Source organism: Rhamphochromis sp. 'chilingali' (assembly GCF_963969265.1).
Source record: "Rhamphochromis sp. 'chilingali' genome assembly, chromosome: 6".
NCBI lineage: Eukaryota > Metazoa > Chordata > Actinopteri > Cichliformes > Cichlidae > Rhamphochromis > Rhamphochromis sp. 'chilingali'.
In genome coordinates, this window is record NC_137933.1 from 37,096,877 (window position 1) to 37,123,635 (window position 26,759).

The 26,759-nt window shown below is 40.1% G+C and overlaps 1 protein-coding gene across 1 annotated transcript; it reads right to left on the reverse strand.

The window, feature by feature from the left end:
• Window positions 1-2,684: 2,684 nt before the first annotated feature.
• On the reverse strand, window positions 2,685-25,748 carry neto2a (neuropilin (NRP) and tolloid (TLL)-like 2a). Its single transcript, XM_080884225.1, has 10 exons — window positions 25,263-25,748; window positions 20,667-20,723; window positions 20,260-20,403; window positions 17,128-17,376; window positions 16,532-16,579; window positions 15,863-15,990; window positions 10,905-11,133; window positions 6,702-6,815; window positions 6,445-6,575; window positions 2,685-4,597 (listed from the first exon to the last, which is right to left on the reverse strand). The coding sequence occupies exons 1-10, from the start codon at window positions 25,270-25,272 to the stop codon at window positions 3,851-3,853; spliced, it is 1,857 nt and encodes a 618-aa protein (XP_080740351.1). The 5' UTR covers window positions 25,273-25,748; the 3' UTR covers window positions 2,685-3,850.
• Window positions 25,749-26,759: the final 1,011 nt, after the last annotated feature.

Genomic DNA, 26,759 nt, shown 5'->3' on the forward strand with positions numbered 1-26,759 from the left:
CTGGCAGCTCCATCTTTAACATCCTTTGTCCAGTATATCCACTATCCTTCCTCTGCACATGTCCAAAATATCTCAGCCTTGGTTCTCTAATTTGTCTCGAAAGCATTGGACTTGAGGTCCCTCTGATATACTCATTTATAAATAAATCTGAGAATCTTTCAATTCTGCCACTTCAGCTCAATCTCCTGTTTTTTGTCAGTGACACCATCTCCAAGCAATCCATCATAGCAGGTTTTACTTTGTAAACCTTCCATTTCCCTCTTGCTAATATCCTTCTGTCACACCTCATACTCATCTCCACCCACTCCACCCTGCCTGCAGTCTCTTCTTCAGCTCTCTGTTGCTTTGGATGGTTGATCCCAGGTATTTAAACTCATCCACCTTGACTACCTCCACTCCTTGCAGACAAATTATGGTTGATTTATTATTGGGCCCTTTTATTTATTATGGAATACATTGTTTTTGAATGGTTGCATCTTAGTACAATCCAAACCATGTGATTATCGCACACTCACAACATGGGAATATAATCTTGTACTTGACCACATTAGCACTGCAGATATTTGCAATTTATTTTAATTCGTTTTAAACCCGATGCTAATTTAAGATGTCGGTCACGATTTAGAGTGGCATTGAGTTTGTTATGCCTGCACAGAAATTCAATTTTGAAGTCAGTTAATGAATTCAACCTAATAGCGAGTGTCTCAATAATTAAGATTTCTCCACGTCTAACTTGTCTTCATTTTTCATGTCAAAGATCCATTACTGTTGTGGCATATTATAACCTCAGATGTCTCATCCAGCATTAGGACCGGAGGGGGATATGAGAGCTTGTCCGTGCAAATTGTCTTGGGTGTCAGTAGATCTCCTCGTCCCGTCTCACTCCTCTTCTGAGAGGCCATGAACAGTGCAATAATACTTCGACAACAAACTCATCCAATCAGTCACACCCTGTTAATTATAAATGCTTATTACGTCATTCATTGCATGTACTTATACACGTGTTGTATACTCTTCTGTGTGTACTACGTAGCAAAAGGATAAACTAGAACAATTACTGTCTAAACAGGTTTATTACCACAGTCACAGAGTATTACTCCAATCCCAGAGAGGACATCTCAGCTTTTCAATTTCATTTCATTGGTTCACTTCCAGATCATACGAGTGGACATTGATCCGATTTAGAAACAAAATAAATGTTTTTGATATTTAAATTAGACACATTAAATTCTTTTTTTGGTACTTTATTTATGTTACAATGATTTCTAACTGATTTTATTTGCCATTTAATTCACCCGCAATCTGTCATATGTCTTAGTTTATATGCGTATAAAACACTTCTTGATGTCCAGATTTGTGTCTTTAGCTCGAATCTTATCAATCTAATAAAAACGCATGCTGAATGCAGTGTGTCTGCAGGTGGCGCTGCTTTTTTATTATTGCATGCGTTTCTCAGTGATGTTAATGGTGACCTTTGGCACTTATTATTGTAAAAATACAAACAGATAGTATTTTGTTTTCACATGAAACACAATTTGTAATGGAATTTCCCACTATGTTATGCTGTGTTATAGAAATTCTACTACTCTATGCAGTACTGTGGAAAAAAGTAACAGCCATGTGCTGTTAATTAAATGCACTTGGTTAAATGTTCATCAGCAATAGTGACCACCTAAAAGCAGAGGTTTTGGCAGATCCCTGCAAAAGAATGGCTGAACGTGAAAAGAAACAACATGTTGCAGTGGCTCAAAGTCCAGACCTCAACCTGATTGAAATGCTGTGGCGAGACTGCAAGAAAGCTGCGTATAGAAACGAATACCTGCAGACCTCAATGAACTCAAACAAAGAATAGTGGAACAAAATTCCTTCACAAAGATTTTAGACTCATAATGTTCAGAAAATGATTACTTGCTGCAGGCTGTACTTAGTTTTTCACAGTACTGCATACTTTGGCTGACTGTTATTTGTAGTGAGCTGTGAGACTTTGTGAAATCTGCTCTACTGTATCTCTATTGTAGGGCCTGCCTTACGATATAAAGCGCCTTGAGGTGACTGTTGTTGTGGTTTGGCGCTATATAAATAAAATTGAATTGAATTGTTCAAGAGTGATTTCAGCATAATGTATTGATTAATATCATTAGATTGAATCCCGAGACAGCACGTGTAGGTGTCACTGTGTAGGTGACCAGCCCAATGCATAAAGGAATTAGCATCAATAACGGCCAAATACTTTAAGACTGTGTCATAAGCTTTTAACAAGGCAAACACATCATGACAGCAAAGCAAATAAGAGAGCAAGTGAGAGACAGAGTGAGACGCAAAGAGAAAATAATAATCTGTAAATATTAATTAAGCTTAATTGGTCTTTGGTGGTCAGGAAGCAATGCATTATGCATTCCACTCAAAAAGTCTTTTAAGCACAACAGATGATGGAAGTGGAATTTGTCAGCTTTTGATTATTTGTGTTCAACTTAAACTCAATCTTAAGGTTCGCACAACTCAGGGAATAAAGTATCCCCACAGCCCCTTTTGCATCAAAGCAAACCAAAACACTTTGCATAGGCTGTGTCTGTTCTGCCTGCATGTCACAAAGTGAATCTTGTCCTGACATCTCCAGCCTGAGCAGAGTTACTTTTATGTTTTTTTGGTTACAGCGAACAGAAACACTCACACGGTGAGGTGAATAAGCTCTCATTTAATTCAACAAAATGAAATTATACAACTAGTGGTTAAAATCATAATTGAGTCCCAAGTAGGCTACATGTCTGTCACTGTAAGGAAACAGGTTGTGCTTGTTTTACACACTCGATTCATGGGGACACAGAGGAATTACATTTTCTCCTTTTAAGGGTAGGGGTTTGGAGAGGCATGGCAGAGAGAGGCTATCTTGATTCAAGCCAGGGCTCACATCCAAATATTTATATCTGATAAATGATCACTCAAAGTCTGAATCCTCTTATGCTATAAAACTCACAGAGCAGAAATAGTCTTTTTCTGTATTTTTTAGCAAAATAAGACAGTCTCTTCATGTGCTCTTCCTGAGGAGAGACTGAATGAAGTGTACCTTCTGTATATGTGAGGTAACCATGAAAAATACATAATTATTATAGTAATATCACATAATTATCATCGCCATCTTCATATTTAGTTGATCATTATTGATAACAACAACTTCTTCATCTTCCACCTCATCATCAACACAACATGTCATGGATGAGTCACCTTCATAAAATCGTCTGAGCAACAAATAAAAAAGATCAAAGAGTTAAAAGCCAAGCATCATCGTGAGGCTGGATACATACTGGTCTTAACGGTACAGTACACTGACAAAAATAAAGACTCAAATAAATTATTAGAAGACACACTATCGATCATATATCATATATCTGTGCATGGCAGGTGAATAAATGCAAAAAGTCAGTCTACAACATCTCTCCAGGTTTCTCTCTTTCTGTGTTTGAGTGGTAACCCAACAGAGAGAAGTCTGGGTCTACATGCGAGAACATTCTCCTAGAAGTCTCTGATGGAAGGAGATGTTTATTGAGTATAAGACTGCAGAGACCAGATGTCTCCACACTTTGTGCACTCCGAATCATTCAGTATCCTGAAGAACAGAACCAGTAGTTATGTCAGATTTTTTCCCCACTTCCTTTTAGTTCTTTTGATCCATTCTTCCCAAACCTACACATGAGAATGAGAGGAGTCCTCGAGATTTAACCCACAATACCAGTGCTTGAAGACCAATGGCAGAAGAGCACGCAGGAGTAATCAGTTTGGAATTATAGTCCTCCTGTCTTGCATTCTTTAGATGATCGACCTGCAAGATCTGTTTCCATTTCTTTTCTTCCATCTAAAAGTCCATGGACATCGAGCGCTGTTGTGGATCAACTATGGTGGTACTGTTACGAGCACTGTTGCCACGAACACTGAGGGTTCCACAGGCTCCTCCCATCCCACCAATACCTCCAGCGATGCCACTAGGCCCTGCCATGCTCATGGCTCCTGCCATACTCATTCCACCACCCATCCCACCACCCATTGCCACTCCTCCCGTTATACCCACCGCTCCACCAATTGCTCCTCCTGCAATCCCTGATGCTCCTCCTCCTCCCATTGCTCCTCCACCTGCGGCTCCTCCACCCACTCCTGTTGCACCGCGCCCATAAATCTCACATGTGGTCTCCTCTGTGACTCGGTCCTCAATGACCTGCTGGTCGCAGTCGTGAGTCTGTGAGTGCTGCTTGTAGCCATAGCAGCTCTTCTTATAGCTGGCTGTGGAGTTGAAAGTCTTCATGGGTGGCGGCTTGGAGAAGTCGTTGTGGTAGGACAGCTCCATCGAGCTCAGAGTGGTGCGGCTGTGTTTCATACTGCCACCACCAGTAGCCACAGAGCCTTGTGAACCACAGTGGTGCTCGTGGACGCAGCGGGACATAGTGGAGGAGCGCCGCATCTTGTGGAAGCTGTCCAGCTCCTCAGAAAGGTCAGCTAAGTCAGAGGACATCTCTTTGTCACGCAAAGAGAAGAGCTCGTAGTGGGGAGGGTCGAAGACCTCCTGGAATCCAGCTTTATTGAAAACACCAGGACGTCGAGCTACAACCTTGAAAAGAAAAAGATCCATTCAGACGATACACTTAAGTGATTACCAGGCCACTGGTTGTTCACTGTGATGCAGCATGAGCATATATCAAGACAATAGAAGGAATAACCATTTTAAGTCTTAAAACTGTCAAAAAAAATGCAATAAATGTGCTGCTTGAAGCACTCTGAAAACTAAATCTCTCCTTTTCCTATATGAGTGATTTGGTCCAATGTGGACAGAGATTTAATTATTTTCCCCTTTTCATCAGGACCTCTCCAACATTAGACACTTCAAAACCTTGGGTTTTAAATCAGAATGAATTTGTACTTTTATGTGTCTCATTTCTTACTCAAATCATCTCATTTTATGCTTCTTTTTCTTTAATTTTATCATGTCTTCCTATGTTTTTATCTCTTTTGATTATCTGAAATGTACAGCACCTTGGTTGACAGTTGTTGTTTTAAATGTGCTATATAAATAAATTTGACTTTGACTAATTTATCACATGAGACATTTATGTATGTTTTCTTTTTTGTGCTGATTAACTGGATGGGTGTCAGCTGGGAAATGCCAGTTAAATGTTAAATCTGAAACACCTAACTCTGAATCTTCTCTAACTTTCTCCACTTAAACAGTCATGTTTCTAAAATGGTAAAACAAGTACTTAAGCACTTGTTTTAGTAAGTACCTTTTGTGCCATAAACATGAATGAATAATTTAACTCAATGCACATTATTTGCTTGCTTTTTAATATATATATTTTATATCCATTTAAAGCATGAGTCAAAAGGAGAGTACTCCTTTTTAGGGTCTCCACTTTGAAAAATGTTCAGCACTCACTCAGGGAGAAATCCATTATGGGAGAGTCAGACTCCAATATTTCTGGCCACCTCAAGACAGCCATAAAGTAATGCTTACTGAGTAAGTAATGGGTTCTGGGAGTTATGAGGCATCATAGAGTGATAAAAAATAGATGGAAAAGGAAGCTTAAGAGAAAATGGTGTAACATAAGAAGATATTACAATGCGACTATACATTTCCTATCTCATGTACTGGATTATTTATGACATGTGGTGAAATCTAAGCATAAGCTTTTTTTGTTTTCTGTCTTTAGAGCTACATTCGTTTCCAACTTGTAAGTAATTCCATTGCTTTTAATATTGTATCATCTTTTTAGGCTCCGACATCTCTTAGTTGAATGAAAGTCATGAAAGTCCAACCACCGTCTTTGGACCTAATAGATCATAGAGATGACGCAAATCCCCCTGGGTCTGCCTTGAGTTGATCCCCGGTTAGGCCCTCCTGACTCGATTTCCTGAATGCTGCAGTTTTATCGTGGGAGATGTTGATTCCTGTGCATGAGAGTTTCTATAGATAGGTGTAAATATGGGCTGTCTTGATACACAATGTGATGAGGTTGAGAGCCATACAGGGGTAAAGGGGTGGGGGGATGGTGGGAGGGGTTCACATGGTGTGTTTTCTGTCTTGCTCACTTTTTTCTTTTTCTTTTTTCTTCTTTTTTTTGAGTTATTTGTTTTTTTTGTTTTTTTTTGATTGCTTTAAAAAAAATCTGTAATTATTAATGTTGCTATGCTGTTATTATTATTATTGTTATTATTATTATTATTATTATTATTATGCTTGTATTTTCTGTGTTTGGTTTTCAGATGTCTGAGGTTAACCTTGAAAGGCATAGATACAAGTTGTGAGTTTTCTGTTTGTTTTTTTGCTTTGTTTGTTTGTTTGTTTTTATTTGTTTTCCAATTTAAAAATGAAAATAAAGCTTGGGGAAAAAAAAGAAAAGTCAAAAAAAAAAAAAAATGAAAGTCCAACTACAACCAATGGCAAAACAAAGACTGTATTACCTTTTTTCTTGGCTGTTTCATTTGGACCAGGATGGAGATGATAAGAAGAACAAGAACTATGCCTGATGAGACGCCGATAACGGTGCCATGGGTCTTAGTGATCTGATGAAAAAGCCCCTTAGATCGCTTCTCTGTAGCAAAAAGGTTAACGAGAGGGAAAAAAGCAATGAAAACTGGGAAATTTAAAAGCAAATCCAAACTCTACAAACATGCCATGTAAATCTTAATCAGCTAGCTGGAAGAAAGAAGATAATCACCTTTGCAGTGGTTTTCATCCCATGGGTAGACACAGTTCTGAACGCCATTGCAGACCAGGGAGTTGTTAATACACATGTTGCTGTGACAGAAGAAAGTATTGTCGTTGCAAGGAGCTGCAGGCAAAAGACAATACACCGAGATAATGGAATTTAGAAAAAAAGAAAACATCTGTCTAACAGTGCTGAGTAAAAGATGACTACACTGTGAAAAGGACCAGAAGCTATTTTGATGATAACAATAAAACAATAATCATTTGGCTGTGGAAATCTGTAGAGGCCCGTAATAAAAGATGAAATGTTCTATTATTTTCTGAAACACTGGAGGTCTAATGGAGACACAGTACACATAAGGCCATGCATCATCATTTCCTGCACACATAACATCGGAGTGACGAGGGGAGGAGATGACGGCTTCACTAAACTGCAGCCATCACGTCAAGAGACTCTAACAGAGGGGAGACAGAGAGCGGGTGGAGAGGGGGAATAGGGAAAAGATGAAAAGAAAGGCAGAGGTGGGGATGTGGGGGCAGAAATGGCTTCGGTTCATCATGGGGGTGCAGGTGGTTAGGCAGGTGCCGCGAGACACAGCACATTAAAGCAACTTTCAGCGTATGAAGACTGTGATGGCAGAGACGGCTGGTAATTGAGGCTGGCTGCTGGGCTCAGGAGACCGATGCACTTCCAGTCAGCAGGAAGACATGCAAGGCTGAAAGAAGATGCAGATGACTCCATACTCGTATAGACAAGTTTGGAGCTGCAGCAAAAGCCAATTCTTATCTGCCAAGTGGAACTAGAGATGGGTGATGTGGAAACTGGGTTTAGGTTACTTAAGGATATTTATAGAGTATTTTGTTTATTAGTCCAGAGGAATTGTTTAGCAGACAGAATATTTTAACACTAATAGTTGGTTAATATTTCACAAAGTCCTCTATATAACAAATGGAAAATTCATGTCGGGTTGTAAAGAAACAGGAGTGTGCAACTAAAACTTCTTATTGAGTCTAATACAAAATAAGGGAAATTAGAAAACCTGATCTTTGTGAGAGCAGCCCTATATTATAAACACTTTTAACGCCAAGTGTGTCATATTCGATACATGAGTTTCTGTGTGGTTCAGTGTGTTTTCCCCCCAAAAAATCTGATCATATGAATCATCGGACACATGCATTGCCACTGTAAAAAACTGCACAGAAATACCAGGAGCAAAACTAAAACTAAACTACTACTAAAACTAATACATGCAAATTATTATTTTATTTTTCTTTAATTTGTCAGAAGGTTCAATAAACACTCTAGTTTCTAAAAATTTGAATTTTATGGTAATTATTTCATGGTTCAAGCTTTACAGGGTTAAAACAGCTGATGAGTAGTATGCTTTCATTTAATTTGTTTCCATTTCAGTTGCCAACAATAACAGAAAATGATGTCTACAGGATATTTTCTTCATCTAATTTCAAGTCGGTTTTACACTAAATCCATTAGTATCCAATTATTTGTATAAGACGTGTCGTATATCCTGGACAGGATGGCGCAGGCACAGAAACAGCCATTCACGCTCACATACACGACAAACAGGAATCACTGAGTAACAAATGGGAGTTCAGAGAGGGAAAACATGCCAAGTCCACACTGAGAGATTCAAAGCCAGAACAGTGCTAAGCACACTGTCCAATCCTAAAGCTCATAACTTGTGCAAAATATGACCCAATCAGATTTGTCCTGTTCAGTTGAGTAAAGGATGTAACAGAGAATAGATTGGAATAAAGTAATGATAACATAAAAAACAAAAACAATTATGATTAATGTATGCCTCATATTTATACTTCTTTGTTGAGCCCAAAGGATGAGCATGCTTTTAAAATGGTGTTCACAAAGATAAATATTGTTCCTCTTCGCATGCAGTACAAAGCAAAATCTGTCTCTTATGGCTTGTTCGCTTCTCCAAACTGTCCCTTCCAAGCTCCCCTGAGTAAATCATTCCACCCCTTTTTCCTCTCTCTTTTTTTAAACACACAAGCTTAGCGGCTGTGTGCACACACACTCTCTGAGTCTTTATCACAGCTGAAACAGACTCTAGTTTGCTCTACTAGTTTCAACCCTCTTCCAAGGTCCATTGTGATGAGGGCTTTGTGCCTCCACTTGCTTCCTCTGCCTCAGGGTTAAATAACTTTGACAGCGGGACATGCATATGGGCATGTATGTGAGGTTGTGCATGACAGAGTATGTGTGCGCTGGAGTGTGCTCTCCTTCTATTTCCCAGTGAGAAAGTAGACAGGGTCGCTCCCCTGACACCACCATCACTTCCAAACCGATTATGTGTCTCTCGCCTTCAAAATGTAGTTTCTAGGAAGGTGTCAACAGCGCTTCACCCTCACAGCCTCTCTCCTCACACAAGGACATAACTCATCTGAGTGTGTGCATTGTGTGGCCGTGTGTTTATTTAATAAGGCTTTCATGTGCCTGGTTTACATTTCATAGGGGATTCTGCTGGAAGATTAGAGCACATGACGGAGTGCAAAAGGCACAACTCATCTTGTACTAAGTGACAAAGATTAATTGTTCCCTCTGACCTCCAAGCAAACTTTAAGCCAGTCGCTGACTCTGACCAAATAAAGTTTAGGAGTTCTTCAGGCGTCTTCAGACTACTCTGAGATGAACTGTGTGTTACTCAAAGTCAGAATTAATGAGGATCCAAATGATCTTAAGGACTCTTCAAGTAAAAAAAACAAAAACAAAAACACTCTTGCTGAATCTAAAAGCCTTCAAGTTGCGACTGCAATCGCTATGGGTTTGCTGATGAAAACAACATTAGCATTCACACAGGGCTTGGGAAGTGTGCAGGAGAATGTAGCAATTAATATTTCAGTCCATTCAGGCATTTAATGAAAATATTACAGTGTGCTAACAGAAAACTGTTTTCTGCCTGGCAATTTCTTTCTACTTTATACGCAACCTTTGGCAGCATTTGTCTGAAAATCTCTTGTACTTCAAAAGTGATGAAGCCCAAACTGAAATTACTTCCATTAACCCCATGTAGCATTTCCTTTTACCAAAACAGAGAAATAAATTTCTAGTTTCCTTTTGTAAGTGACCTATAATAAACACAGTATGATGCGGTGACATGCATATCAAGAAACTATTTGATACTTTCAGTTACTTAAAAATGCTGGAGTTAATAATTGGTTTTCTCATATCTGCGGTCTAAACATGGCGCAGCGTAATTAGCTTTCCTTGCTGAAATGCCACTTCAGTGTCTGCTGCTGACTGCTGATGCAAATACAACACAGGACCTCATAAATCAACTGTTTTTACGACTGCTCGTGTGTGTGGGGTTGATAATTTAGGGCCTGGAAGATCCTGAAAGTATCAACATGTATTTTCTCTTTACGGATGGGAATTGAGAACTGGTTCCAGTTGAGAAGAGGCACCAGATTCTCCAAAGTTTCAGTTTCTTTTATTAGTATGAACACATTTTTATGAAACTTGCTGAATCTAAAACACAAGGCAGCAGAACTTTTTGCATGCCCGAGTCACATGTAAGCGTTTTTCTTCTGTTTATTGAATGTGTTTGGACTCAAATAGTAAATCAGCCATGCTAATGCTGAAAACCTGTGAAGGCTTTTTTTCTTTTTTCCTAAACAGGAAAATGACAAAGACTCATTAGGGAAGTGTTAATGAATCACCAAACCAACAAGCAGAATTGATGATGGCAACAAAATCTTATCTATATAAATCCCTACGGCTTACCCGTTCTTAACAGAGAACTATTCAGCCAAAGAGGGCAAAGAAAACTACAAATCACACTCCTAATAAACAAATAATAACACAAAACTGTTATATTTTATCTTATTTGTCAGCTTAAAAAAAAGCTAGAGATGGTTAAATCCCTTTAATTAGTCAATATCTACAGAGATGCATAAAGTGCTGTTCAACAGCAGTGTTAAACCCGCAGCAGAATGCCGGGTTTGATGCCGTAAAAATTGTCTAGCTCACAGTTTTTATACGTGTGGTCAGACTGAGCCCGTTCTGTGTATTCCAGATGGCATCCAGAAACTGATGTCTTATGCTTGTTTTGTTTTTTTAACAGCATAACAAATGGCTCTAGGCCAAATACTCAACCATGTGGAAGTTCACATGAGGAAACAAGATGTTAAAATGCTGGGTCCAGGCTGAATTAGTATTGTCAGGAAGACTGGCACTCACGATCAATAAATGATGTGAACAGCATGCGGAAGCGACTGAGTCGGCTCTTCTCGTCGGCCCACATTCGTACGACTCCCATGTCGTTGTTAAGCATCACATCGTTAGCCACGGTGCTGCAGAACTTGGCCTTGAGGTTTTCAATGGCACTGCTGCCATCGTACACAGCCACGAAGTTCTTCTTACACTCATTGGAATGCTCCATCTGGTAGTCTATGAAGCGCAGGTAGATCTGGGGATGCACAGGAGATGCAAATCAAATGAAATTCACAGCGATACATCACTTCGCTTCACTGCTGTCTAACCATGACAGCAGACTAACTTTACTTTTTATGTCAGCAAAGTGTGAAAAATATTCATTAAATCAGAAAACCCAATATAGCAGACACGGAAGATGTTCAGACACTCGTAATAAACAAAACACAGATAAGAGAAGAACCCCGTGAACCTGTGAATTGTTATAAAGCCCTTCCTTAGAGCATGTAGGTATGGAGGAAGGATAAAGAGTTTAACAGATGGAAAGAACATAGATTTACTTCAACAAAGTAAATCTAATTCATCCAGGTTGTGATACATATAGCAATGTATAGCAATGTGTAAAAGTAAATCTGAGAATATGGAGCAGCGTGCTCTGTGTTCCTCACACACTGTTTTTTTCATGGTTCTCTTCAGAGAATGCCGCAGGGAGGAAAGACTAGTGAGCTGAAGCTGCAGCTCTCCTGGCATTGAAAGTCTGGGCTCAGAATGAAATACTAATGGTGTGTTCACCTGGTCAGAAAGTCAGAAAATTTCAGCTTTCCAGAAATTGCAGTCAAACACAAGTATCAAAACACCTTGTATTTATCATGTTGTACTGACCCAAAATTTAATGGGATTTTTAAAAACCTGACTGAAATGCACTAGTTTGTCCTTGAACATCGCATCGATTCTCAGCCTATAACAGTTTCACCTGGTTATAGCATGAAGCACAAAGAAGCAAGTCATAAAGAATAAGCCAGTTACAAAACAGATTTAATAAAAGCTACTTTCAGCTGCTCCCTTAGTCACAAGGGGTCACGCTAGAAGGTAGTTCTAAATGTTTGATCTGCCACATTTTAACACCAGACACTCTTGCTGACACAACCCCATTGAGATATGTGGGTCTCCTTACTGGACTGAAACAGGACCTTTGACTTGTTAGAGAAACGTGTAAAAATGCTAGACTATGCAGCCAGTAGAAAGCATCCTCAATACAGTTTCTTTATTCATATAATTTTGTTACTACACCTGTGCTTTTTCTACAATAACACTACTACTGAGATACAACTTCACTTTGAGCCTGTGCCCTGTTTATGAATGTCTTTCTTACAAACTGGACATAAAGGAAGGTGATGACATGTAAACCTGCATTTTTTTCTAATTACCACTAGGGGGTGACTCCCTATTATAAAGCAGCCTATGAGAAAATACATAGCTATTGCAAACTAATTAATGACCTCAATCAGTAGTTTTACATCAGTTAAGACAAAGTAATTTTCATTATGCTAACATGGATCCATGCTGAGTAAAATAAACAACAAAGCAGGTTATGCTTTAGGATGTGGCTACCTTGACACTATATGAGGGTGCAACACTTTCCATTTCTCAGTCAGAGCCACCTCTTGCACCCAATGTGTGTTTCCAAAAAAATTGGTGACGGTTAAAATGCCAGCCAAGCTTCAAAATTAATTTCACAAACCAGTGGGTTTTGTCACAGTAGCAATGTCCATCTTATCTTTACAGTCTATGTAGCCAGCACAGCATAGTTTGCTTATTATTAAGCCCAAGTATATAACTGTGTTTCATTTCAGCTCCCACTGTGAGTAACTGCATAGCACGAGTCAACAAATTATTCTGCGCACAAGTCACGTCAGGAATAATGACATGATAAAATCATGACCATGGCTCAGATTAAATTTCAGCACATTTAGCTCGCAGACACCGGTGAGCAGGCAGCAGTTAAATAGCTGCTGAGCCTGCTGCTCTTTTCCTTTTGCGTCATTGAGCTAATGTCTGGCCACTAAACTCTGTCCTTCTACTAAATTCAGATCATCTTCACTTCTGCTTCACACTGCACGTGATGAATCAGTGAAGCGATTGTGGAGGCTACTTTCTATGCAAGTAAGAAAAGAATGCGTGTCCATGCAAATCGTGTATGAATAAAATATTACTTTCCTATATACATATCAGTATTTAATGTGCATAGGTAATTACTTGTACTGTGTGAATGGATACTGTGTAATTTGTGACTGAATGCATCTGCCACTTTATACTTAATAGGATGTGCATGAATTTGTGTGCATTAGTGTATTGAGCCCAGTGAGCAGCCCAGGAGTGTGTGGATGACTCATTTAGTCACTAGGGAGAAGCAGAGCAGCAATGAATTAAGGCTAGCCAGGTTGCGGTTGTAATTCCAATGAGATTTTTGATATCTAGTCATAAATATCAGAACTTATCACTGGGTTTTCACTCTTGGCCTGAAAATATTGCCTACTCGTGAATCTCAAGGGCCACACTAAATAAAATTCGCCTGCACTGCTTTTTCCCATGCTGCCTATCTGTGTATTTGCAATGCTCACACCTATTATGTTTTAAATTACAGCCACAGTACAGACAAGACTGCCAGAAGTGTTGTTCTCAATGAAAGGAGCGCACAATGCTACTGTATGTATTACCGTTACATATTTAAATGTAAATAATTTATAGACTCACTCAGATTTATATCCACCGATCAGCCACAACACTAAAACCCCTGGAAGGTAAAGTTAATCAGCGGTCATTGTGCTACAATGCAACCTGCCTAGGCATTCATGTGGATGTTACTTTTTTACATGCTAGCCATTCAAATGTGACAAAACTGGCTCAAAAATGTGGCAAAAAACACGTCTATACAAGAGGTTTACTTAAATAGGTGAGGGGTGCCATAGCTGTAACAGACTGAGTACACTCCAAGGAAATAACACTCTCAACACCAACTGCACCGCTACGTTGTAAAAACTGCTCAGCAGCAGCTCAAGGAACATGATTAAAAAAAAGAAAAAAAAAGTATTGAGTTGACTCTGCGTGAATTGGCACAAACCTGATCTACCGACACCCACAAACCACCTCCTAGGCGTCCCCCTTCAGTGGTAAACAGTAAACAGGTGGTTTGTCGGGTTGTGGTTTTACATCTTCTTGGCTGCATGTTTACTTATTTACTTGATATTCTTACAGAGAATATCAAAAATAGTTTCCCAGTGACACAAAAATAGATAAAAGAAATGTGTAATAGCATCACAATAGTAATAGGTGAATGTGCAAAGAATTAATGGTGCAAAGACAGAGAACAGTAGGAAGGTGAAGCAATGGAAAGTGGGGCACACTGAACAGACTGGCAGTATACAAGATGATTTCAGAGTTTACTTCATGACTGTTTAGATATTCTGAGTCGTTCCTATTCTTGTTTGTACTCCAAGGATCCCCCCCACACACACACTCGCTTCAACTCCTTTCAAGTCCTCATGGTAAAATTCAAAATTACTTCTCCTCAGATTTCTTTTCATGGATGACTATTCATATCTATTCTGGGATTAACTGCATTTGTTGCAATGAGATTTTTGTATCATTTTCATGCGATCTTGGACAGGATTCATGCAGGTTTTTGTCATTTCCACAGTTCCATTAGTGGCCAAAATAAATATTCTGAGCTGGGATGTGAACAGAGCCCCTGTGCTCTTACAATTCACTGAGAAAGATGTGTAACCTCAATTTTCAGTGACGCTGAGAGGCGTGAAATGATTGAACACAACTGAGAGAAACATTACTGATGCTTTAGATGTAAAATTTCTGTCTTTCTGTGGCGCTAACTCAGTATGTTGCCAGTGTAACAAATATCCCTGTGACAAAGTGGGTGAGAAGACCATTTGTCTACATTCTTAGTTAACATTCTTGTTTTGATTTAACCATATTTCACATGTAATCTGCAATAGGCAAACATCTACTATCCCGGGTTTGTTTATGTTCTGCACTTTTACAGATTATATAATATAACATCTTGGTTTAAATCAATTCATGCAAGTTTGTTAAGTTAACATGTTATTTATTTTAACTGTTAATTTGTATTGTTTGAACTTACCTTTACCTACCTGTCTTCCAGAAGCAAAAGGAAGAAATGTAGTTCTACTTCCTGCTTTATACCTTCTGGGTTCATCTGAGGTCACAGGAAGAGACCAAGGGCAGGAGGGGCAGAATTCTTATAATTTAATAAAGTTGATTTTAAAGGGTTTATAAAGAAATAGATTTAATGTTGTGATATGTATTGATTACACCAGAGTTTATGTTGCCAGTCAAGAGGAGTAGTAGAGGATGAATATAATCATGTTCATCTCACCTACCTACTGAATGGAATAGTCCAGAGGAGAAAGTGTTTGATTAAGGGGACTATTTAAGCAGACGAACTCAGGTGTTTCAGAAGAAGGGTTCAGGTCAGTGTAGCTGTGTGCAGTTTGACCTTAATTTCCGTTGATTTAAGTTCAGTTATGTTTATTTGAATTGAGTTTATTATAGAGTTGAGTTTCTTATTTGTTTCTTTGTAAATATTCTTGGGCCACAGAATGGTGAATAAATCACTTGCTACACTGGACAGCATCAGTCTCCTGCACTTCTTTGACCGCTTAAGTCGAGTCCTACCACAATCCCCAAGAGAGATGAATAAAAACCCTTTAATGTTATTCCACTTTATTTTGTAGTGAGAATGGAGGATGTTTAGAGATTTTATTTATTCAAGGTGTGCATTTGTCTGGCATAATGAAATGGGTTTGAACATGACTCATTCAAGCAGAAAGATAGACACCAGCTAGATTTTAGTGTTTAGAAAGCACAACAATGGAGCTCGAGCAGGATAGAAAAAATGTGTTAAGGATTGTACCTGGTTACTGACTAAAATTAGTCAGTACTGTACTGACCTTGGACTGAGAAGGAGCCTTGATTGTCCAGATACAGTCCAGGGCATCACCAGGCTTCACTCGTTTTTCTTCCTCCACCTGACTGGAGCGGATAATCCCGTCCCATCCACCAACATTAAACTGGCATTCTGCAGAGAGACAAAAGAAATGTGGAGGAGAAACATTAAAAAAAGAAAAAAAATGAAAGGAGAGAAGGGTGTAAAATAAAAAAGTCAAGAATGGGGTCACATGGATGTACATAAAAGAACCAAATAGAAAAAAAAGAGCAGAGGATAACAAGAAAAATGGTTATTATGAAAAGAAACACATGACAAACAGAGGGACAGATAATGGATTTTATTGAGGAAAGAAAAGGATTTAAGGCTGAACTGAAGTCAGCATAGCGGATTAGGAAAAAGGACAATAAGAAGACAGAGAAACAAAGAGAGAAAGGCAGGGAGGGAAGAGCAAGATAAAAGAGGTGTGTGTTCATTCTTTCGTGTTCTTTAATTTGTACATGTGTGCTCATGTACGTCCTTTCAATTCATATACAGTCGTATGCCTGTCAAGGTACATTTACGCATTCAGCATTAACGCCAGTGCCTGAGATAGCCTCCGGTAAGCTTCTGAGCACAGAGGAGCTCTTCAAAAAGGATCGAACGCAAACCTGCAAAATACTGAAGAGCTTACCTGGGATGGGGTTTTGCAGTCCACCCACGTGCAGATGAAAATCAGGGTCTGAAATGATAAGATTTGGATGGCACATTACTCTCAATCCACATAGCAGAAACAGGTAAGAAGAGAACACAAGATAAGATCACATTAACGCATCCTAGATAAAGCAGAAAGGAGGTCTGTTTGGAGCTAATATCTGTCACCTGATGGGAGGCACTGATTTCTGGGCATACTGGGTTTAGATTTAGAAGGCTCTGATGTTGGACTTGTCTCTATTGAACGGCAAGAAAATGGGGGGGGGGGGGGGGGGGGGGGGGGGAATCTATGATTGAAGAAAATTGTAGATCTATGAGAGAACTGTGGATGTCCATTCTGTCTTTTTTCATCATCTTTCACTGGTAATGAACACAAACAAGATGGGAAAGGGGGGAAGATAAGTATTCCTTTTGTTATACGGAGATCAGATTCTCCTTTATGTTTTGGGATAAAAGCAAACTAATCAGATCCTGTTCTTCACACATCTTGCTCAAAACCTTTGATGTGTACAAAAACGTGCTTTCACACTCTGTGCCATTACATTCAGTGCAAATGTGCCGTTCGGTTGCTTGTACCTGCAATAAAGGTGTACTCGATTCGGAATCCAAGGCCTTCCAGCTCCTCGTCGCTGGTGAACTTAACCCACATAAAACGTCCTGTGGATGTGACAATCTCTGGATTCTTTCCCCCACAGAAGCGATCAATAAGTGGAGAGAAACCAAATGGCCCATCACGTATTTCGATGTGATCGAAGCGACACTCAAACGATGGCTCTATGTAGTAGTTCTTATCAAAAGACAGCTGAATCCTTTGTCTAGGAAGGGCTTTGGCAAACAAGGGAGCAGAGAGAGAAAAGAAACAAAGGGAGAAAATCTGTGAAAAGAATACAATTAAGTCTTTCCTTTAGAGGACGCAGATAATCTGGGTGGTGACATGAACTTTTTAGAAGTTGGCTCAGAGCAAGGTGCAGATTATAAAGTCTTGTAAATCCTGTTCCACATTGCTGACTGTTAATTTCTGATACTTAGCCATGCTAAATGTTTACTGTATGTAAATGTTTCTTAAGGTTGTATTCAGGCATGATATTCTATTTCTAGAGAGAACCAAAATGATCAAGGAAAATATGACAAGTGGCCCACAAGAAAGTGGTTTGACTACTGAAAAGTAGCACTGAATTAAAAATGATCAATCCAAACGAAAGTGTTTCCTGTCTCTGTACAGGCTGCATTACTGAGGACTTTCAAAGTAATTTCTGCTATTCAAACTATGAATAATGACCAATATTAGCACAGGTGGTGTTCACCCCCGAATATGATGGTCTAACTCAAAATCCATCCATTCATCCATCCATCCATCCATTCATCCATCGCAGACAAGTTTTAGCTTAGATTTTATACTTTCAAGTTATGCTACTCAGTCTGTTTACAGTGCATTCCCTGTGTGCATACATCACTCAGAAGAATACATATACAGACAGGTGACAAATTAAAGGAAAACCTACAATGAGAAAGTAAGTAAATAAGTCAAATTTATTTATATCTTTTCACAGATAAAAATCACAAAGTGCTTCACAATACAGAAGGCGATTTTGTTTGCTGGGGAAATATTTGGCATGTATAGTTTGAGCCCACTTCTCGCCTCAGAAGAGGTTCACTTCAAATCAGTACAAAGTTGCTCTGAGCATTTCTGAGTCTTCAGTGTATGATGACACATTTCTGTCTGGACTGGAGCGGTCTCTTCAAGGACGAAAATGCTCTATCCATAAGGTATAAGGGTGCACTGAATGAGTATAAAAATTATGTGAGTCACATTTGATTGCCTTTGCATTACCCAATCTTACCCCAGCTGAACGCCTACGACAGACTTCGGACGGAGATGTCAAGCAGTGCTCTCCAACCATCATCAAAGCACCAAATGAGAGAATATATCTTGTGACAAAGTTGTTCATCCTTCCAGTGGGTTACAGAAACTTGTATGATCAATGTCATTTTCTGACAGGTGTGCAATGGCCCAACACTAAAATATTCTATTCTGCACTTTTCCTTTAATGTGTCACCCATGTGTATGTGGACACACATGACCACAGCATCCACAAATGGAGCCACTGTGGGATATGTCAGCACTGCTGTCACTGATTTTGTGAATACACAACACTGCAGTCACAGCATGAACTCTAGTTCACAAGTTCATCTGTCATGCAGATCCAGATGAATGTACTGAATGTTTGTTGCACTTTAATACCATGCCTTCCCTCCCCGCATACACACACACACACATAGTCGGTTGCAAGGGCAATTCATGCCTTCAGAGATGAATCATACTAAAAAGAGATGTTGAGGGTGAGGGCGTGGGGCTCTCAATCATGCCAAGCTTGCAGAAGCAAAATGCACCCAGGAAAAGAGAAAAAAGAGCAAGGTCAAGGGTGGTACATGTGTATGGCACAGAGAACAAGTGAACTAAAATAACCAAAGTGATTCTCTTTTCCCTGTGTGAGTTTTTGCTTCTGTTCTTGCCTTTGAATTTGAACCTTTCTGCTTGAATGAGCAGCCTGTATGCCTGCACTTCCTGCTATGAGTGCATTCACTCCCTGATGTGTTGAGTCTCATTTTCTCTATAAATTTCCATCTCCTTCTCTCTCTCTCTCTCTCTCTCACACACACACACACACACACACACACACACACACACACACACACACACACACACACACGTAAATGACACAGCTTGATACGTAAAGAGCAGAATGTATAATCACTGAGCTGATGAACTCTGGGACATGACAATCAATGAGGCTCACTAACCACAGTTTATGATTACAAAGCGATCTGATTAGCTCTTCTACCAAACGTGAGCATCCATCTCGCTGCGATTCAGACTGAAAGGCTGAACACTGGAGCCTGAATATGAATATGACTAAGGCCATTCAGGACTAAATAATAGTAAATGATAGGTTCCATCTGTGGTGTCCCAGGCCTGCTGCGAGGTACTACTGCACACATCAGTAGGCTTATTCACCAACAATAGGTCTGAGCTTGCTTTGTCCACAGGGGGAGCACTTGAGCCATATGAAAAATCTATTCTCCACCACAGAAGGTAAAAGCACGCATCTCATCAGCATGAGAGCCTGTACTTTAACTTCATGGATAAACAGTTCATCAGTTTAGAAAACACATCAAGCAGCATCCCAGACCGCATCTCCTATAGCTACTAATGATGCTTTCCGTTATGTTTCCCGTGCGGCAGGAAACCAAATTACTGATGGGTGTGATATTTCTGGTGAACACTAAAGCTGACAAGAATGCCTACAATTCAGTGATATGCCATCAGAGCTCAGTTGTGTAGCAGATGTTCATCTCTTTTATATTTTACTTCAATAACCGAATCTTTTGCCAATAAAGATGAGCACACTGTAGCACTGCTCTGATGAGACCAGAAGTCAGGCACTACCCACAATACGCCACTCTCCATCATTCTCAAAGGGTATCTGTGTGCTGAAACAAACTCCGGATGGCTCATTTGGAAAAATGTCAGGCTGATTGCCCGCTAGCAAAAGAACAGAAAATCAGATAGGAGCGAGGTTATATAAAACAATGCCAGTCAGGCTAATGACATTCACTGAAGGAGGCAACACGCTGAAAGGCGGGAAACTGTGTCAGCTGTTCTGGCGCTATGGAGCAGAAGATGAAACATCAGTGATCTGGCTTTACCTTCCAGGATGTAAACACACTCCTTATTGGGTGGATAGGGGTTTGGGTAGTTTGGGGAGGTGAAACTCCCGCCGTTGATGTTGCGGATCCACGTGCCACAGTCGTTCTGGTTGGGCCTCTGGCCGCCATAATCGCTCGGGGATTCTGAAATCAGAAAGACAGCGGGAAAAGAGAGAGCGACAGACAGATGGGGTATTGAGTCAAGGGATGAATGGGGGGATGATTGGAAGGCAAGGAGAGTATACGGAGGATTGGTGCAAGAAAAGGAACAAGCAGGCAGAGGCTATAAAGGGACGAGAGGCCTGAAGGAATTAATGTGATAAAAGTAGAGATAATGCCTCCTCATTTCACACTGGTTCGATATGGATGAAACAACATTAAGAGAAAATAGGAGTACCTGAGCTTACCTTTAGTTCTCTGTGCCAGAGCGAAACCCTCTTCTATTAGAAAAAAGAGTACCCACGCTGTGAAACAGAGATATTACACATTAGTCACAGGTGACTTAAATTCTGTATTCATATCCTTGAGTTCATCAGCAGTAAAGCCACTGAACAGACACCGAATGTGATCGGCTGTGGTATTGATTTCCCCTGTGTCTGATGAAAGTGAAATATAGATCAATATCATTTTTAAGTACGTCTGTGATCGAATTAGTAAATTTTTTTTAAAAAGGTATGGCTGGAAAAGGAAGAGGAGAGCTGAGAGAGAAAAGTTAATGCAATAAAGGTATATCAAGAATGAGAAATGAGGAAGAATGAGGGAAAAAAACAGTCCATTATCAATACAAATTATTCATGGAAGGACAAATAGTGCACAGGCATCCTGGAAATAACACAAATCTAAGATGGAAAGTGAGAACTAGACATGAGGTCACCATTTCATTCATTGCTTTTCAGTGACTGGGTGTTGTGATATATCTGTGTTAATGATAGCCATATTGTCTCAATAAGAAATACTGATATCATGTTCATGTTTTTAAAGATTCATACAGTCATGGTTACAGACTTTTTCTCCAACCCCCATTTACAGTGTCATTTATTTACCGAAAACAGAAGCAAAAAGACACAATTAAGAAAGCTGTACAAAAATTAATTGGACCAGGAGATTTATTTTCATCAGATTTTCCATAAATAGCAGTATTACATTTATTATGAGTCTGTTTGGCCACAATAGTGACACTCTACTACACACTATTATGACAGTACTTGTCATTCCGCGGCACAATAAACAAGGGCTACTGTGATTCTTTTCTCTAATTACACTGCATATTATTTCCATGTTAACTGATAAATTGTTGGTCTATAAAATGTCAAATAAATATTAATCTAAAAGATTGTTTACCTTGTCCTATAAGTACATTTTCACATATGACTATCAAAATGGTTTCAGTTGTTCAGGAATTCCACAGATGCTTAGCAAAACACGAAACGTGGAAGCAAAAGAATATCAATAGCAATAATAGTTTTATCTGCAACACTAAAGTGCAGTGCTAGTAGGCATTTTGGCTTCAGAAATATGTTGCTAATGACAACACTTAATGGAGATAAAGTTCAGTGTGAGATAAAGGCATACATGAAGAAATAATACAGCTAAGATTATATATAGATATGAATGGTGGGAATACTTGAATTAGTCACAGCTTTAAATGTACCTATACAGTGTGAACAGACTTGCAATGATACTTGTAGAGTTATTTAAAGGTAATTTGAATCTACCAACTCCACCTACTAATCTGCAGCCTCTGGGCACCAGAAAGATAAAGCATTCGCACAAAAAAATGGATACCGGGCCTCTGGGCCCACAGCGTTGATGAGAAGACAGGCATCTGGGCAGCGCATGGACACGGCCAATACATGGAATATGTTGTAGTACAATGATATCTGCGCTGAGAGCACGCATGTTACAGCTTCTGACACTGTCTTGCTCTGATAAGCCGCTGTAGACCTGATCCCCACTGAGTTCATAATAGGTTGGCCCGCTCACATCGAATAGGAGAGCAAGTGTGAGCGTGGCACATTGCATAATGGCACCCAGGAAGGACGGATGGAAGACTGACAGAAAGAGAGAGAAAAAGAAAAGAAGCGGGTATCTAATGAAGAACAATCCACATTTAACATGAGCAATGAACACAAACGTACCAGTGAGCCTAGATGCTTAGACTCATTTTGAAATGCACACATACAGAAACCCTCCCTCCCAGCTTCAGGATCTCATTACCTCTGTCTCCATTATCTTGCAGTGAAGTAGGTGGGAGTACGAACTACCACAGGCAATTTTGGAGAGCAGACCACCCAAATAACAGAGAGATGCTGCAAGCTCACACTGAGGCTTTTTCACTGAATAAGCCAGAATCTAAATTCTGAAGATATCTGAAACACTGCTGCCCTCCACAAAGCTAAAGTGTGCACAGTGGGAATCTCACCACACTCCGAAGGCCTTTTGTCAGAAGTTTTAAAACACAGACTTTGTAAGAAGAGTGCTTTTATCTGTAAAGACAGAGGGCTGCAGTGACTTAAATGTGTTTCAAGTCTATAAAAATGTAAACTCACTTAAATGGCAAAGGTTGCATAATTTATTCTGGTAGTTGTAACATATTTTGAAACAATATAAATAAATCAGCAGCTAAACAGGATTTCAGTCTTTGTCACTTCAACATCAAGAGAACAACTTGCAAATGTGTATAAAAACGGGTGGAGTGTGGAGATTATGAACATAGACACAACTTGTAAAAAAAATGAGTTAATGGGCTAACATCTTATGAAATAAAGCACTCTTTTAAAAATGTAGGTTGGGTCATCTCATCCCATTGACCTCTGGTCATTTTAAAGCACAAGAGGAAACGTTACCGCCGGTTTCAACCCTGCTATTCTAGGTCATGTCACTTCATCTTTACATCACTTCTCACTCTGGCGTCCAAACCAAGCAGAAGCTGGGCACAAACTGAGGTCACCGCAGCTTTCTGAACTGAAACAGAATCAGCAGCACTGCTGTACCCTACGGAGACACCCCCTGTTACACGGGTGGGAGAAATATCATTGCAGGCCCATGAGATACTATTGCCTGCCAATGATTTAGTGTGGCTTCAAGATGAATAACTTATGGGCACGAGTTAGAAGTGCCTGGGAATTAGATAATTCCCTTGTGGCTACAAGTACAAAGCAAAGGGACATAGAAACTAAACTGTCTTTATATTAGGGGGAGATGCAGAATTCTTTGTTTAATGGCCACACCAGGCAGAAATATCCTGCAGTTCATCATGGCTGTTGCCAAACAGTTGATAAAATATGAAAGTCTCTAAAAAGGCTTCAGTTTTACTCACACTGTAACCTGTGTAGTGAAATAGTGAGGTACATTCACCCAGAGAGGGTGCTGAAAGCATCAGAAAATCAACAGCGCTGGAACACACCGGACTATGCTGGCTATTAGACTCACCGCAAGCAGGATTGGTTTTCATGTATTAATCTGAGCATTTACAAACACACCTCAAAGTCAGCAAAGGCAGTTCCCTAGAAACAGCAGGTTAGTGACTTAATATGGACAGTAATGCTTGAAGCAGCTTTTATTTTGAAGTGCAAGGAACTCTAGCCTGTTCAGTAGTTTTTACTACTTAAAAATATTTTTCTTTAAGGTTTCTTTGTAAAGCTGAACTTAAAACACTATGTATCTTCTGGTCACTTATTATTAAGACGTGGTCAGGATAGAGTTACATGCCCAGAACTTGTTTTTTCATCCCCGTGTATTGAGCAAACCTCTTGCGGCCAAGCTACTTTCTGGCAGTGACGCTCTCCTCACCTTTGTTAGCGGTGGTTCGCTTTGCTGTTAAATCGTTTTCATGGCCTAAACCTCAGCGCCTCAGCGATGCAGTGAACTGCCCACACATGCAGACCCTTTGACAGGTTCGATGCACTTAATCGGCGTTGCAGCCTTGTGCTCCGGCGCGTGCCTCCTGTGCCAACGGCACGATCCTGTGGCTGCAGCGGGAGTCGCTCCGGCGGCAGCACGCGCGTGTGCGGGACGTCTGTGACTGGCTCTTAAACTTCGTCGTTTCCACCGCAGCAGAGAAGGAACTGGCCATGGTAGCACCCATTGACACCCGTAGCTGTAACCCGTGCATTACAAAGTAATATGAGAGTATATATTTTTAGGTTATTGATAACATATATTAAAACATATAATAGCTTTAAGTTTCCTTTTCTGGACAGATTTACGCTAGGCTACACTGTTTGTGACGAGTTGTTTTTATTACGCCTTATTGGAAGCAGTCAATGCGCGCTGACGGCTCGTATCGTTGCTGTGCGTTTTTTTTAAAAAAAAAAAAATTGTATCTGACCTTTGCTGTCCACTATGATCATAAATCTGTTCCCACTGTTTACTGATTGTAAACTGAGTGCCGCACAGATTCTGTTTTTTTTTCTTGCACCACTGGACCATTACAATATAATAAAACCACAAAACTATTTTTATCGATTAAATGCTCAAAATACCAGATGATTAATGGTGTTCGCTTTTATTTATTTATTAAGTCTTTCTAATTAGCAGCGAATGTGCTCCGGTCGACTAAAGCCAATCAGACCTAACCAAACCCTGGAGGACCTGCGTGGTTTGAGCAGCAGAAGCTTGAACCAAGATCTGTCACAAGAGGGCAAGTAGATGCAAATAAAGGAAGAATGGAAATAGGTGTGACAGAAAGCAGGAAAAAAAAAAAACGTTGAAAACTGTCTGTAAATTGCATCAGATTAAGCGAAAAACATTAAATTAACGAGGCGCATTTTAATATTCTAAAGCGCATCCATGGTTAATAGGCTATTTGAATTTCATGGCACCTTCATTCTGATGGGATCAAATCCCACAACCTGCAGTTAAACTGTCAGCTGCGCTAAAAAGAGAGGATTAAACGTTAAACATTATATCCAAGGTTGAAATGTGCTGTCGTCCGTGTCGTGGCCAAGGAATCAGACCTTGACGCGCACCTCGGATGACCGAGGGGCTCCTGTACAACTCACCTCTGTGCATTTCCTCTGACGATGTGATTCCTAACCCAAAAGCACCTTTTCTAAAAACGCCCTCCTTTTCTGACCATTGTAGGGGTCCACGAGGCTCTTCACAAAATCCAACTTTGCTTGGACAAAAGTAAATCCATTACGCAGAGCCGCGCTCCACCGAGCTCTTCTTCGGCGTTCCCTTTGCTGCAAGAAAAACCCCGCTGCGAGCCTTTCAGCCAGGCATTATTACAGCAAAAGCAGCCTGCAGTTGGACCACGGTGGAGAAGACATGTGGAGGATGGACTGATCCAGCTGGGCTGACGCGCTGTAAGGAGAGGAAGGTAGGTATCCAAAAGACGCAGACGGATGGATGATGGATGGAGAGTGACAGAGAGATGGAGACTGGGGAAGAGTATGGAGGAGGACAGCAGGAGGTGGTGGAGAAGAAGAAGAGTCCGTCTCTGCCAGCTCTCCGCCCGTGTCTGAACTAAGAAACGCTCCTGAACGAGGCTCATTTAAGCCGTGGGCGCTGCTTACATCAATGAGAGGCTTGTCAGAAACACGGTCAAGTTACAGACAACGCACACGGAGCTTTTCCGGTGATGTATTTCAAAAATAAAGTTTCACTCGCGAAATTGTTGCGATTTTTAAAGAGAAAAGAGCATAAAAAATATCTGTTTATCTATCTATGGGGATAACACTGATTCAGCTATCCCGAATAATACAGTCATGGATAACTAATGTGCTAAATATTGCACATGTGGACACTGCTCTCATTAAGAAAGGGAATGACACGTTTTCCCCACGTTCAACTTTTGCTTGTTTCACTGGATGCTTTTATTTTTAAGGAAATATCATATTTCCGGTTCTATAACGCTTTATTTGCTGCCTAGTCTAACACAGCGTGCAGCGCACCACCTACTGCTTTGAGTCCCCTTGTCTTCCTCACTGTATCTCTCCGTCAAACATTGTCTCTCTCACTCACACACACACACACACACCGACGGCTGGCAATTGTCTATCAATACTGTAGTGTTTTTAATCAGTTGCAATCTGCTTGAATGCTACATTGTTACTCTCATTTTCCATGCAGGGGAGGTTTACCCTCTTCATGCATTATTTAGTAGGGCGGCCCTGTAGAGGGGTGCAGGCCCAGAGGGGTGCTCCAAGGGACCTTCAAGGGTCTCATGTAAAATTAAAGGCTGTTTATAATTTAACCGTGCAACAAATTCAGATAATGAGAGCATAAAAAGAGGATTATTTTGAGTGGAAATTTGCCACTAGCTTCTCAGCAAGAAAATAAACAAAAAAATGTTCTTGGAAAGGAGCTCCAGTGGGAAATTCCTAAAAGTGATCAAGTATGACTTTGGGGTCATAATTTTATGAACAGCTTTAAGAGGAGTGGAACAGGGAAAGAAACATGTGACTTAAGCAGAAGAAACCTTTATTCTCAACTTTAGTAAGTAAACACATTTAGTAGGTTGAACATTCATTTGCAAGCCAAATAAATTACATACA

Bases quoted from the DNA above. Each gene is read 5' to 3' on its own strand.
- neto2a (XM_080884225.1), bottom strand. The intron at 11,134-15,862 runs GTCAGTACAGTA...GTGCATCCCCAG, and splicing joins AGGCTCCTTCTCAGTCCAAG to ATCTACCTGCGCTTCATAGA. The intron at 6,816-10,904 runs GTGAGTGCCAGT...TTTTGCCTGCAG, and splicing joins GTTCACATCATTTATTGATC to CTCCTTGCAACGACAATACT.